General features: G+C 37.3%; 1 protein-coding gene across 2 annotated transcripts in view; it reads right to left on the reverse strand.

Annotated features, from left to right (window-relative positions):
* LOC110839339 (corin serine peptidase) overlaps positions 1–14209 on the reverse strand; it is a 123615-nt gene that overhangs the window by 10816 nt on the left and 98590 nt on the right. For both annotated transcript variants that reach the window (XM_087350352.1, XM_087350353.1), the window contains 11 exons: positions 9489–9598; positions 7623–7755; positions 6530–6682; positions 5966–6085; positions 5555–5650; positions 4494–4638; positions 3491–3672; positions 2719–2905; positions 2284–2446; positions 1052–1175; positions 212–360 (listed from right to left, as the gene is read on the reverse strand). In XM_087350352.1, coding sequence (XP_087206478.1) covers positions 212–360; positions 1052–1175; positions 2284–2446; positions 2719–2905; positions 3491–3672; positions 4494–4638; positions 5555–5650; positions 5966–6085; positions 6530–6682; positions 7623–7755; positions 9489–9598 — 1562 coding nt within the window. The remainder of the gene's footprint in view (positions 1–211; positions 361–1051; positions 1176–2283; positions 2447–2718; positions 2906–3490; positions 3673–4493; positions 4639–5554; positions 5651–5965; positions 6086–6529; positions 6683–7622; positions 7756–9488; positions 9599–14209) is intronic.

Raw genomic sequence — 14209 nt, forward strand, 5'->3', positions numbered from 1 at the left:
TTAAGGAAACACTTATGTTTCTTCTAACAACTATGTTTGTACTAAAATGAATGTTTCCGTAAAACAGGAATCAGACTTATACATGTGAAAATTACAGCAGAGTATCGGAAACATTAAATTAATTTATAAGAATGAGAATATTAATATTTACTTTTTCATTATAATTCATATACTACTTATTTTTCTGACTAAGGAAATGATAAAACAATACCTGGCAAGCATCTTTGCCTCCCTCAGGATAGCCAGCACATATCATGCCTTCAGTCACATTCAGGTCTCGATGCTGAAGCCACGAATTGCACAATTCACGATTCACTACAGGAACCTGGACTTCATTTACAGCTGGCTCGTACTCAGACACTGTGGGATCACATGTAAAAACCTCTCTATCTATATCACAACCCCATATACGAGATGAAACACAAATGTAAGGGTGAGTTCTAAACACCAAAACTGTCACTGTCATGGCAAGGGCTTAAATTGTAGACAACCCAAACAAACTTAAATTAGGAGAATTTGTGTTAAGAATGAAAATCTTCATCTGTAAGAGTGGAAAGTAGATACAATTGTCTTTCACTGTGAAAAGGACAGTTTCATTAACAGACAATCTCAGCTTAATGTTCAAACTGTCATCTTTGCTTCTTGTGTGCTAGCAATGAAACAAAAGATTTATGTCTATTTTCTTTTAAGAAAAATAATTTTAGGAATATAGTACAAATTACTTCCTGTACTACTTTCAGACACCTAACTGACATGGAGCGTGCCTCTCATTTGTTACTGTAAGCCATTAAGTATGATCTCAAGACCACAGGTTTTATCTTTGGAATAAGTTGAAAGATTCAGCATGTTGACATAATCCACACAGAAAGGTGGGCTGAAGAAATACATTAGGAATTCATTGTAATGTTTTCACCACAAATTCCAGTGTCACATAAAATTCCTATGAGGAGAGAAGAGAACTGTTTCACACACACAGTGATTAGGAAAGCCTGATTTGTCACATCACTGAACCCCAGATGAGATGATAATGATGTTCATTAAAGGTACTCACCATCTTTGTCCTCTCTTTTACCCCATCCAATCACAGTACAGACAGTGCCAGGTGCAAGGTCGCGATTGAATGGTGGCAGGCATACAGGAAGTAGATGTTCGTGAAATGTCACGCGAGACCGCAGCTGTAAAAGGAAAAATTTACAACACTTGACCACTGGCAAAAATATATTTGGTATATGTGGTGAGCACACTAAATGCATCGCTTATCTTACAAACACTACATTTTTATGTTTCTTTATCATTGGTACCATGGAAGGATTGAAATTTTTAAGTTTGTACAAGCTAATTGGAGTGTGTTGAAAATAAGGATAAAGATACTTCCAGGAGTGACTATTAGACTTTCCAGATTGACTCAATGTGGCCCACACTTAATGAAAATATATATTACAGTTTCTTAATCATTTTTATTTCAACAGTTATAAGAAGTAGTCAATACTGAAATAATCAAATTTTTAAAAGAACAAAGGAAATGTATAACTTGCATTCTTTACTATGGAATGCTCACAGTATCTGGTGTCTTTGTATATGACCATTTTCATTATTTTGAACTTTTAAACATCACGTTGAGAATAAAATGCAGAAGACTGTATGTTGAAGCAGTACCTTCAGCTTCAAGAGATGTGTTGGAATAAAAAGAATCTTCTGCTTAAGGAAATTAAATTGTAAAATAGATATACAATCAAAAGTAGAATCTACAATAAACTGAAACATTACTTTTCTATAAACTTTATCCCCTGAATATGTGTGTGTTTCTGCTGTTCTGCGTGTCTGTCAGTTCATATGTTTTTCAACTATCATTACTAACCTAAAACTGTGAACAGAAATTGACAATCAACAACCCACAACATTCTTGGCAGCTAAAGAACATGAAGATGACTGTCTTCTGGGTTGTTGCACTGTGTATTCTGGTAGAAGTTTACTGATGTGTCAAGGCATGACAAAGGCAGCAAGCACCTCTGAAACGTTGGTGAACTTCTAATAGACTACACAGCGCAAAAATCCTGAATAAGTAATTTTCATTCTCACCATCATGAGAACCTCAAATCTCATTTAGATAAAAAAAACAGTCCATGATATACAACAATAGTAACTATAAATCATTCAGACTCAAAACAATATGGTAACTTGTTGAACAACAATAACAAAGACATATTTTTCTTGCCTACAAATTAAAATTAAATCGCTAGAAGCCACATGCATAATGTAACTTTCATTCCTACTTGTACATACCTGAAAAAGGGCCACATCATTGTCATGGGCAACCCCCATGTTGTACATAGGATGTGATACAACACGCCGCACCTTCATCTTTTGTCCGAAATATGAGTGAGCGTGGCGCCGAGTAATGCCTAATTGGATTGTCCAGCCATCAGGATTTGATTGACTTGATTGACTGTAATTTGAATCAAGGAAGTAAATATTATACAATGAACTGATTGACAGAGAAGAGTAATATGAATTATTATGCTTATATACATTTATACATGGTTTGCCTAATGTACTTGGAAATATACAATTTACAATCTAAAGAATAGGGTTATTTAAATTTTTTTAAAAGTATTAAACCTTGAAGTACTAACAAATTCAGTATGAAATTGAATAGAATAAAAAAAATGATAGAAGAACTCACTCAGGAATACTGTAAAGACGGTACTGAATACTTACTTGCCAACACAGTGTGATGCAGTAAGAACCCATTGGTCTGAAATTAAAACACCTGCACAGTAGAAAACTTCCTCAGGACCACCCAACAGTGCAGCCAGAAATGGCCAATCCCCAGGGGCAGATTCAACACCTCCTACGATGCGAGTTGATGGCCTGGAATTGTATGAGCGATGTCTCTTACCACAAACTGAAACAATGAATAATATGAATGCAACGAGTGAACAAATTCTACAAATCTGTATTATGATCTGTATATTATGTTCATTTTTTAAATTGAAATTCCAGAGTTCTAAGAGGGAGGCTGTAAATACTTCAATAAGCAGTCGATACATAGCAGATACTAGATTCAAACATTTCATAAAAAGGGAACGCAAAACAATTACACACTGGTGCCACCGCTCAGGAACTTCTGAAATGTACTTTGTAATGTAACCCAAGATTTTTTGTTTATTATTTAATGGTATGGACAAAGACCATTTTAACATTTTGAAAAATGAAATAAAATAATATTATGTTAAATTACATTACTCATGAAAGCTGCTATGAAACATATATAAATTATGAAGATTTCAAAAAACAAAAAATAAAATGAAATTAATATGACAATTTATTTAGAAGTCTATCTTATATATATATTGGTTTATGAATATAAGCCAATTAAAAGCATAGTAGAGTGCATGTACCGCGTAATAAATAAGTAACACAATAATATACACAATCCTCTGGGTGGAGCAGCTATCTAAAGATTATCATAATATTGCACATTACTTACTGTAGTTTGTGCAGGACAGTTCAGCATTAGGATAGTTGCTTCCTCTAGGACATGCACGCAACTCTTTCAACAGGTTTGTTTGATTCATCTTGTAGAACTTCCATATGCTCGATGAGTTTGTACTAGGTGGAAGTATTGTCCTATTACCTCTTTCGAGTGTCAACTTACTTACATTAGCATTCCTGTGGAAAAACATATATATTGTTTTTCAAATTACTCTCTTTACTCACACAAACACTATACAAACGAGGTTCGCAATATACCAGTCATGCACACTATCTGTGAATGTTTTAATACCACACATTTTCATCCTCTTTGATTTACAAAAAGTAACAATTTTGAGGACCAGAAAGGAGATAACGGAAACAGAATTATGAGACTGGTACAGGCATTATACGTAATACTTATTACATGAAGATGAGGAGGAGAAGAAGTAACTGCAGAAACAAAGCCTACATTATTGAAAAGTTAACAGTAACTCTTTGAAGTTTAAGCTTATTTAAGTAATATTTAAGAATTCAGCCTGTGCTTCAAAGGAAATATAACAGTTCACCATAACAAAGATGATCTGGTTAATGTTGTATAAGGAAATAATCCCCGTTTACAGTGAGAATCATACAAGACCTACAAATACAAACTACACAGTTACTAATTATAAAAGCAAGTGGAAAATATAGAGTTAAATAATTAGATTTGTTTACTACTAAGTTTAGATAATGATCAGGTATTGTAATGTGAAATGAAGATACTGAGCTTGGAAAACAGGTGGACAGTGTTGACCAAAAGAATCTTGAAATTAATGTAGTAATTAATTGTAGGGACAACTACAGAAAAATTAATTTATTATAATTCATAAAATATTTTTCTGTTCTTCCTTTTATCAGTCATAAGCATTAATTCTAATACGTGCTAAGCATATAAATACTAATTATAAGGTTATGTTTACCATTTCTTAAGTCCCCAAAATGAAAAATTTTGTGACACACAGTTTCTCTGTACTTACATGTACCCCAACTGAGAACAGATATAGTTCGCTGATGACCCATTGTGCCAGTGTGTAAAACATGCTGGCTGCCAGTTCTCTTCCTCAGGATTATATACTTCTAGCATTCCTTCACCCACATCACCCATGCGCTCACTTAGACGCACTGCACATAGAGTAAATTATAGCAATAAAGAAAATCATATAGTATATAAATCATGTGACACTTTTTGAACTGAAACGAAGGAGGAAACTAGAAACTGTGTTAGTTCTGATATAATTAAATTAATTTTCAACAATTCAAGTGAAAAAGTTAAAAAAGTTGCTCTATTATAATTGGATTTTTTAAATTAACATCATGAAACATTAATTACTTATTAAAATATTCTGCTTGTTAACCCAACATTTTTCTGCAATATATTTGATGTCTTCGCGGGCCTTATACACCTGTAAGCTATTAAAAATTCATACCAAATATTAAAATAAATCTTAATTTACAAATTACATAATCATCTTCTAATAAAACCTTATGTTTAAATTTGTTTACTGTTGTGTCTGGTGTTGGTTTTCTATCTGTATTTCTACTTTCTATCTTTATTTTCTCATATTTTTATATTTTGCATCTTATGTATCCTGATTGTATCGTGCCATAGCCGCACGGTCTGAGGCATCATGCTTCAGACTGGCGATACAGAATGCACACTGGTTCGAGTCTCGGGGGAGAAGAAATTTTCTCATGAGATTTCGACCAGTGTACGGGACTGGTGCCAACCCAGCATCGTGAGGAAATTGGGGGGCTACGATGAGTAGCATAATCCGGTCAGGAAAACTAGCAATGGCTTGGGGTTCGTCGTGCTGACCACACGTCACCCTACATCTGGTTGGATGATTGTTCACCCTGCTTAGGCACGTGAAAGTGAGGCCAGTAGTCAAGCTAGTCGGCTTTGGCTCTCTGGAGCTGTTACGCCACGGATTTTTATGTATCCTGATTGCTTATTTACATGATCCCCTCTGGTGGCAGCTAAATACATTATGCTTATACATGAATGTATCAAAGAATCTGGTGTAGTGGAGCAACTTACAGCAATTTCGTTCATCCTGTCCCCATGGACAGTCCTCAACCCCATCGCACCTGTGGCTTCGAGCCATGCAGCGCTTCTCTCCGCAGTGGATCATGCCTGCAATGGGACGTCCACTATGTTTATGCCACAACAGCTGATCATTTGAAAGACGTGTATGAATGGGACTCAGAACATATTCAAAGATATAAATTGTAAGAAAATAATGTAGGCAAGACAAATACTACTACTCAAATGTAAATAACTAATTCCGAATTGACCTTGATCATTTTGCAGTCTGCTTTCATAGTACAGTAACAATAATGTATCATAAAGTGACACTGGAAATCAAGATTAGAAAAACTGCTGTTTATTTTTGACCCCTGAAGATGCGTTTCAAAGAAGGTTAACCTCATTAATCACACTGCTTTTTACCTTTAGCACACTGTTCACAATTGAGCTCATCTGAATGGTCTTCACAGTCTATGTGTCCATCACACCGCCAATCAGCAGGAATGCAGCGTCGAACATCACACTGGAAGCCTGTATTGCATACTACAACAACAAATAGTCACAAATGTCAAGAAGGAAGCGAGTTATCTTTGTGTAACTCAACAAATATCAACATTTTTTTATTCACTAATGTACCTTCTCTAATTATTCATAACTATTGAATTTCTTTGTAACCCTCTCAAGCTGTTGCATGACTCATATAAAAATAAACTAAAGGAAATTTTAAGAAAATCTGGTAAGTGAAGTAAAACTTAAGTTTCCAAAAAGATGTTTCAGTTTTTTGGATAAAGATCATCATATACTTATTGAAGAACCAAAAGGGAATGCATTATGTGACAGACAATAGTATTATTAACTGTTAAATACAGATTATAAATTACTGGTATGAATATTATTTCGCAGATTACAAGTCATATCTTAACTGAACACACCATTCAAATTTGCCTTTACTTTTAAACTTCGACAAAAATGCCTGTTTCTACTCACCAGGTTGTTGAGCTCGTATCTTGGCATCGATGACTTCCTGATGTCCAACACAAACATCAGAATCTGGAGACTCTGGAAACAGCTGGCAGTCCAAGTAATCTGGCAGCGAGAGACCAAACACGTCCAAGAAAAATCCACAGCGACGTTTCGTCTCTGTTTCGGAACAAAAATTAGAATTAAATCTATTACACCTTTTCAACTTCATTCATCTGAAATTTGCTTTTATCTGTCCCTTTTCCTGAACACATAATTGTTTCCACATACAATTTTCAAATGCATTGTTTCTTGTTTATATAATTGCAAATCATGTCTGCTCTCACATTACTGGATGCAATGATTATTCTAAACGGACATACACAGATAAAACATGAAACGCGCAACCTCAAATGCCAATCGCGGAGTAACTCTTGTATTTTAAGATGTCAAACCCTTTAGATGATGACATTAATCTGTTATGCGGTGTGTCCCACATGATCGTGTAGAAAGGAAAACCGTCTGGGATAATCACAAATCTGGGCTTAACAGAAAAGATGAATATCCAGAATACAAGAAAGATGCTTAAGCTAATATCAATCATATGACTAACAGATATTGCCTAAGGATTATTGCAACCTAACCTAACCTAACCTAAAAAGTACAATTCTTATTCCTCAGTATGAACTCCTTAGTCTTATACCAACATTAAGTAATCATTTAAAATTATTTTAGTGTGAAATGTTATTAGACGGTTAATAAACACATACAGAGAAAAAATAATGCCAAAAGAACATTGATTCGTGTCAGTGAAAACATTCCCTGTATTCCTTTCGGAGTAGCATGCTACTGATTCTTTACAATCGCTGTGTTCCAGTTTTTAAGAAATTTGGGGGGGGGGGGGGGGAAAGAAAAAGAAAGAAAAAGAAAAGGTTTTATCGGTTATCTGATAAAAGTCTAACACTAAAACGGGAATTGAACATATACGCTGCAAGTTCCTTGTTGCCTCGGGATATTTTTACTAGCTGTTTGGCACTGACAAAATGGTATAATGTCGATAGGTGGGTGTACCGTACCCTTTCTATAATGTTGAAATCCAAAACGTGAACAAAACCCTTACCATTACAAATGTTCCTACAGGGCCTAACCAGTTGTCCTGTAGGGCCACATTTTGGTACGAAGACAGAACACAGGAAGAGTGATGCCAACTCATAACAACGAACATCAACGACAGCGTCATAAACTTCAAGTTCCTGTAATGAGAATGACAATACACATTATAAGAAGGACCACGATGATTAACTTGTGAACACAAGTTGGGGTCCGTAGTGGCCGCGCGGTCTGAGGCGTGGGCCTTGTACCGTTTGGTCGCTGGGACCATGGGTTCGAATCCCACTCAAGCCATGGATGTCCGTCCGTGGTTTTCTGTGTACAGGTAGAGGCCTTGCGACGGGCCGATCCCTCGTCCAAGGAGTCCTACCGAATGTCTATAGATCAAAGCCAACGAAAAGTTGGGACCCGCAGTGCTCAGGCAGTTGAAGAACGGGTCGTTCCTAGTATCCTGGTGAACACAAGTTACGAAAGTAATTAATATTTTCATCTTAGAGTTTTAATTTTTTTATCTTCTCTCAAAAACAACGAACACCTAAATCTTATGCTGCTGTCTGATTTATGTAGGTGTCAAAACTTCATCTCTGTCTCTGAGGGAGAAAATGCTGACTTGAATATCTGCACCTAAGAGCAAAAGGGTAAATTTGTTCCTGACACTTATCACGCACCACGTCATAAAGATGTATGGGGTTGTGGAGATACAATTTCACTCTTTGTTGGAGGGACTGAAGAAAACCACAAAAAATCCAGTCTCCGGGCCGAGATTTGAACCCGGAACTTCCCGAATACAAAGAAGGCGTGTTAACCAGAGAAACGTTACCGTTCAAACATCAGACAGGCATCAGCAATTTTCTGACTTACGAGTAGCTTATATGGGACAACAAAAATGCAACATTAAAATGGATCTCTGGCAGGTCGCTCGAATGAAATGGGGCACTGCAGAGTCTTTCAATGGAGTCTCATATTGACATTTTTAAATCTTCAGATTTCATAAAGTGATCAATTTCGACACGATGAACCTAAAAAATAAAACATCTCGTATCACGTGGCATTAATGGCAGTAATCATAGTTAATTAGCCCATGAAAAAAACATTTGAATAAGGTTCAATAGTAGCTGTCTCTATAGAAACTTCTTCAGGGCGAAAAAAAATCATTTTCATTCCTTACATTCATCGCAGAAGGATTACTTGTCTCCTGTAACAGATTTAATTGGCTTGCTTTATGGCATCAGACAAGTAATAAATTGTGCTTCAACTAAGCAACCGTAACCTACTCATTCCATGTAAAAAGTTGAGTCAGTCTTGAATAATGAGAGCAGCTAAACTGCTTTCACTCTTAATTCTAATCGATTCGTTCATATTTACAACTCGTCCATACAAAATTTTGACATCCGTCCTGTAGATGTGTGTGTACGTAATTAAATTTCTCATTCCTTTCTATACACCCTTCATTCATAATTCATCTCATCATTGTCTCAACTTTCATTTCTGTATAATCCATAATAACCTGCAGCTTCGAGATCAGCTATGCCTAACCACAGCCCTTGTGGCCTAATTACATAGTCAGTTCATTTGCGTATAAAAGTCACGAGACGAGATTCTACAGATAGCTAATTAACAGACTGAATATTCATCACACTTACTACCAAAGCCAGCCACTTCATGTAACGGGCGCTATGGTTTAAGAATCTTTGCGTGTACTTTACTTGAAAACGGAAACATACCCAGTCTCTGGGACGTCATCATTTTTATAATGTTAAATTTAAAACATTTACACTGTGGTGAAAAATCTTCAGATCACATATCCAACAGATGATTCCCAAAAGAAGTCCCCTAACAATGATATTACAATGGTATCACCAAGTGTTAGGATCACCTGCTGTGCATCTCGTTGAGTGAAATGTCCCATATAGTTCGGGAACATGGTGAAATTGTACGGGACATGGTGATGCTGGCAGAAACTCACTATTACGGGCAGACAGATACCTGAAATCAATAAGAAGGGGCTGATAGGACTTTACATATAGCAGGTAAGCATAAACACTGACATTACAAAATCGTATAAATTAGAAGATGGCAGTCTTCTAGCGATCACCCTGATGATGGCTGCGATAAGGACCTCTGAAACGTCGGTAAACTTCTACCAGACCTCAAAGCGCAACAACTCAGAAGACAGCCATCTTCGTACTCACCACTAAATTCTGCTCATATAAATTGCATTCAACACCTAAATCATCTCAAGACGCTTTGATACGTGTTGGCAACAGATTAAACCCAACTCCATAAGAAGAACCCTTCTTCAGAAGCTTGTACTACGTCCATCTAGTAAAGAAATTCCCGGTCTTCTATAAATCCAGCATATTCATTACCATGTTCACAAGATTCCGCCACCGACCCCTCTCAGAAGTAAGATGAGCCCAATCCACAATCTGATCCCTATTTACGGAAGGACCTGTTTAATATTATCTTCCCATCTGCGCCCTAGCTATTCGGAGTGGTTTCTTCCCTTCTGGCTATCCAACCAGAATTCTGAAAGCATTGATTCTCACCTACAAGTCCAAATGGCGTCACAGCCCAGAAGACCAACATCTCACCTAGGTGAGAACTTCAAATCTCACGGGCAAAATTTTGCATTTATAATTTTGGTATTCACATGGCTACTTGGTTGCATTGCCTTTTAAGCCGAAGAGAGATTTGGCAAGAATTGCAGAAGAGTAAAGCAAAGAGAGAAATTTGTGTGGGCAGAAAAGATAGACACTTTATTCTGGGAGGGTGGGGGAAAGAGAATTGCTTTATTAAAAGGTTCCCAGGCTTTGACAACTCGTCCTTCTGATGAGGAAGACGTTAGGATGCAAGATAAAAGAGAAAGTTGAAGGAGGGAGAGAGGTTCTTTGGTTATGAAGGTTAGAGGGCTCTTCTGAATAATTTTTGAAAATAAATTTCTTACCTCAAAGAAAACACGAGACTTCTCCTTCACTAACATAAATTGTTTAATGCTGTCTAAGGAATTAACAATCGCTGTTTATTGAGAGGATCATACAGAATTCTTAAATGACACCCTGTGGAAGAAAATGTGAAATTCATTATTGTTAAAGCAGGCGGTAAATACAGTTACCACTAGGCTTTAAAGAGTTAAAAATATCACATCGCACGCAGCCTTTAAGTCATAATGGATGGCACATACAGTATGATTTCCTTACAGTCCACGATTCCTGAACTTCGGTATGCAACAATAAAAGTACAGAAAGCTCCTTAGAAGCTTAAAGCTGGCAGGATTAAATGTGGTCTCAACTCTGGGAGCAAGTTCTAAACTAACACATGTAAGTGAGACCTGGGGCAAGATATTACGAGCAATAAGTGCATATGAGACGGATAGCGTACCTACCAGTGGAAAACACCAAATATAAGCTACCACACGGCCGGATTTAGGCATATTGGAACCCAAAGCGATATAAAGCTTGATAAAAAATGTTTTAATAGAGACGACGAAATAAATATTGGCCTAATTATTAAAATCAGACATGCTGACACAGGCAAAGCTGAAATAAACTAATTATGAAGTAGTTCAAATACACAAAAACCTACTGCAAATTTCAATTTTACATCTGAATTAAATATTTTCTCGCAGTGGCCTTTATCTAATAAAGACAGAAATATCTTATTATAACTCGTTCGTTCAAACGCGCATCTCGTCTTATGAATACGTGGAAAATGGCGAAAGAGGCAATTTTGTGAGATTTCAGGTTCTGATGGCGGTAAGTATAAAGATGGCTGTCTTCTGGTGTTTCGTGCAATATGGTTAGTCTGGTAAAAGTTAATCGACGTTTCAGAGGTGTTTGCTACCATCATCATTACGATAATAGAGGTAGCTAGCAGCTCTGTAACGTTGGTAAACTTCTAGCAGACCACAAGACCCAACAACTAAGAAGACTGCCATCTTCAGTGACAAATTTTAATTACGAACGCTTCAAAACTACACGGCGTCACAATCCAGAGGACAACAACACACGTCTTCATCACCGCACCAAAAAAAGCTAAAACTTCAATAAAACCGTGTTTACAAAACTTAGTAAAAACATGTTTTGTGTCTATAGATTGGAGCATATCGTTCATGTATTCATGTAGTGGACCAAATAGTACTGTACCGAAGTAAATAACTAAATTATCTGATATTCAGTTCGTTGTCACACGAAAATATACGTCTGTAAAAGTAGTATTTTTGACTTTGTCCATCATCTGCATTTGAATAAAATTACAACATTTCGGAACTTGAATTTTCTTCCGTCTTCAGGTATGAAGGGGAAGAACAAACCATATACCAGACCTTAGGCCTAAGGCTAGCTCAACAAAGGTTTCTATCCTTGGACAAAGTGCAAAATATAAATTTACAGATTATAACGCCCGAATTTATAACTTGTGTTGGGCAAGGCCGTGGTCTAGGCAACACGGGGGCTTCCCCGGTTTCTCCGTGGCATCCCAACAATTACTCCATTCACACACAGAAGAAGGCAATGGCAAACCACTTCTGGATCATCTGCCAAGAACGTATATGAACAGGTCCCAGTCGGAGAAAAGGATGGAAGGATCCTGTTCATATGGACCTGCCGTCAGACGGAACACTAAATAAATAAATATAAATGTGCGCGTACAGACATTCAATGCATAAGGTATGTGATCCTTTAAAAAAATCTTAAAATAGAAATTCCAGACCTGTAAACCAGATAAATTCTTGTAAAGGAATGTCGAAGTGAATCTCTTTTAAGGCCAAGTTCGATAATCCTATAATCCTTTGAAACCCTTTCTTTCTCTACCCCCCTGCCTCCTTCACGTCACGGGAAAGCAGAATGCAGTTCTTTGAAGCCACAATAAACAAGACATCATATCACGATATACATATGTCCAGTAGTGGCGTTAGTACCCTGAGGCAGAAACAATATAAAGTCCATGTCGCTAGAACCATAATGCAGTGCCTGAAAGCTATGAACTTTGTAGAAACGCGGATTTCTATTTCTTGTTTATTTGACAACGCTTTCAGTAGCCCAGACTGTACAGCGCCAAATTATAACGTGATTTGTACTTAAAACTATGTAGAAGGAATGGATCGCAAACTAAATGTATGTTATTATTTGCCTTAGTCAAGATAACCGGCCTCTGGGTTGAAATTTGAACCGGGGATCTCCCAAATACGAAGTACCTGTGCTAACCACTAGGTTGCAACGATCAACCACTCAGGGGCTTAATGTTTTTTATCATGCGAATCCGAAAAGAACCGTAACAGGGTAGAATGACACAAATACACGTTGAACCAAACACTCAAGTGTTTCACTTAAATTTAATTGGGAAAATTCCCATTCCGGTTGTCTCGTTATTTCAAGGAGAGCTTATAATGGCATGTCAGTTTCAAGTCAGTCTCAAAAGGGGCATGTTCATTTGCCATCGTAACTTTGTACATTCATCTGTTAACTGCAGCTGGCTAACGATGCAATTCATCTGATTGATTCTGCCGTATTCCAACGTATAGAGTAGTACTGAACCATGCAAGTAAGGCCGAAGCCATTTTATTTTTCGTCTTTCAAATTGTTAGCCGGGCTATCACGGTTAACACGAGCGCTCCGACCCTGGTCATGTACTGAATAACAAGAGAGAGAGAGAGAGAGAGAGAGAGAGAGAGAGAGTGTCTGTATGGTGGATGTAGATAATCTGTATTATGATGTGTGACATGAAGGTTAGATCTTCATGGCGGAATGCAGAGTGCAATGTTGTTGGTAAAACCGTTTTAACAATGCAAGGTGCTAATGAAGCATGCACTGTAGTACTGTAAATGCACACCAGAAATATGCTGGCGCTGCTCGGGGCGTCCTGCTCGTAAGAGGAATAGTGACATACAGCTATTACTGAAGCTTTCATTAAAGCAATTACACAGGCCTTCACAAAGCGTAGAACTTGGCTTCTCATGTTGAGGATTTCGACTGAGGAGAATATTTGGACCAGACAGTGGAGTTACACGGGGCTGGCGAAAAACGCACAGTGAGAAGCTCTATACCTCGCACTCTTCAACAAATACAATCAGTATGATACAATTTGGGAGGATCAGATTGGCGGGGCACGTTGAGGGCGTGGAAGATACGAGAAATGCATACAATGATCGTAAACCTGAAGGAAGGTGACAATTTGGAAGAACTAGGCATAGACGGGGAACATAATATTAAATTGGACCTTAAACGAAATAGGGTAGGAAAGCGTGAATTGGACGGACCAGGTTATGGAGGGACTGTTGGCGATAAGTTGTAAACGACGAACTAAAACTTCAGGTTCCTAAAAAGGTGGCGAATTTATGAGCTAACTGAGCGACTGGCAGCTTCACAGGAAGTCAGTTACACGCATCGATCACTGGCACCGTTTATATTAGCTTGCTATCATGTAATATAACAAAAATAACAAAAGAAGATGCATAAGCGTAAAGGCTTTCCAAAAATTAAGTTACGATGCGCATGATAATTGCGATCTGTTTGCATATTTCCAGAGAAATGAAAAGCCTAATTTACAAGATCAATGAACATAATGAATGAGGTTGGAATCTTTACATATACAACAGAA

Source organism: Zootermopsis nevadensis, unplaced genomic scaffold (genome assembly GCF_977971745.1).
Source record: "Zootermopsis nevadensis isolate Lab colony 2312 unplaced genomic scaffold, Znev_1.0 Znev_ptg000017l, whole genome shotgun sequence".
NCBI lineage: Eukaryota > Metazoa > Arthropoda > Insecta > Blattodea > Termopsidae > Zootermopsis > Zootermopsis nevadensis.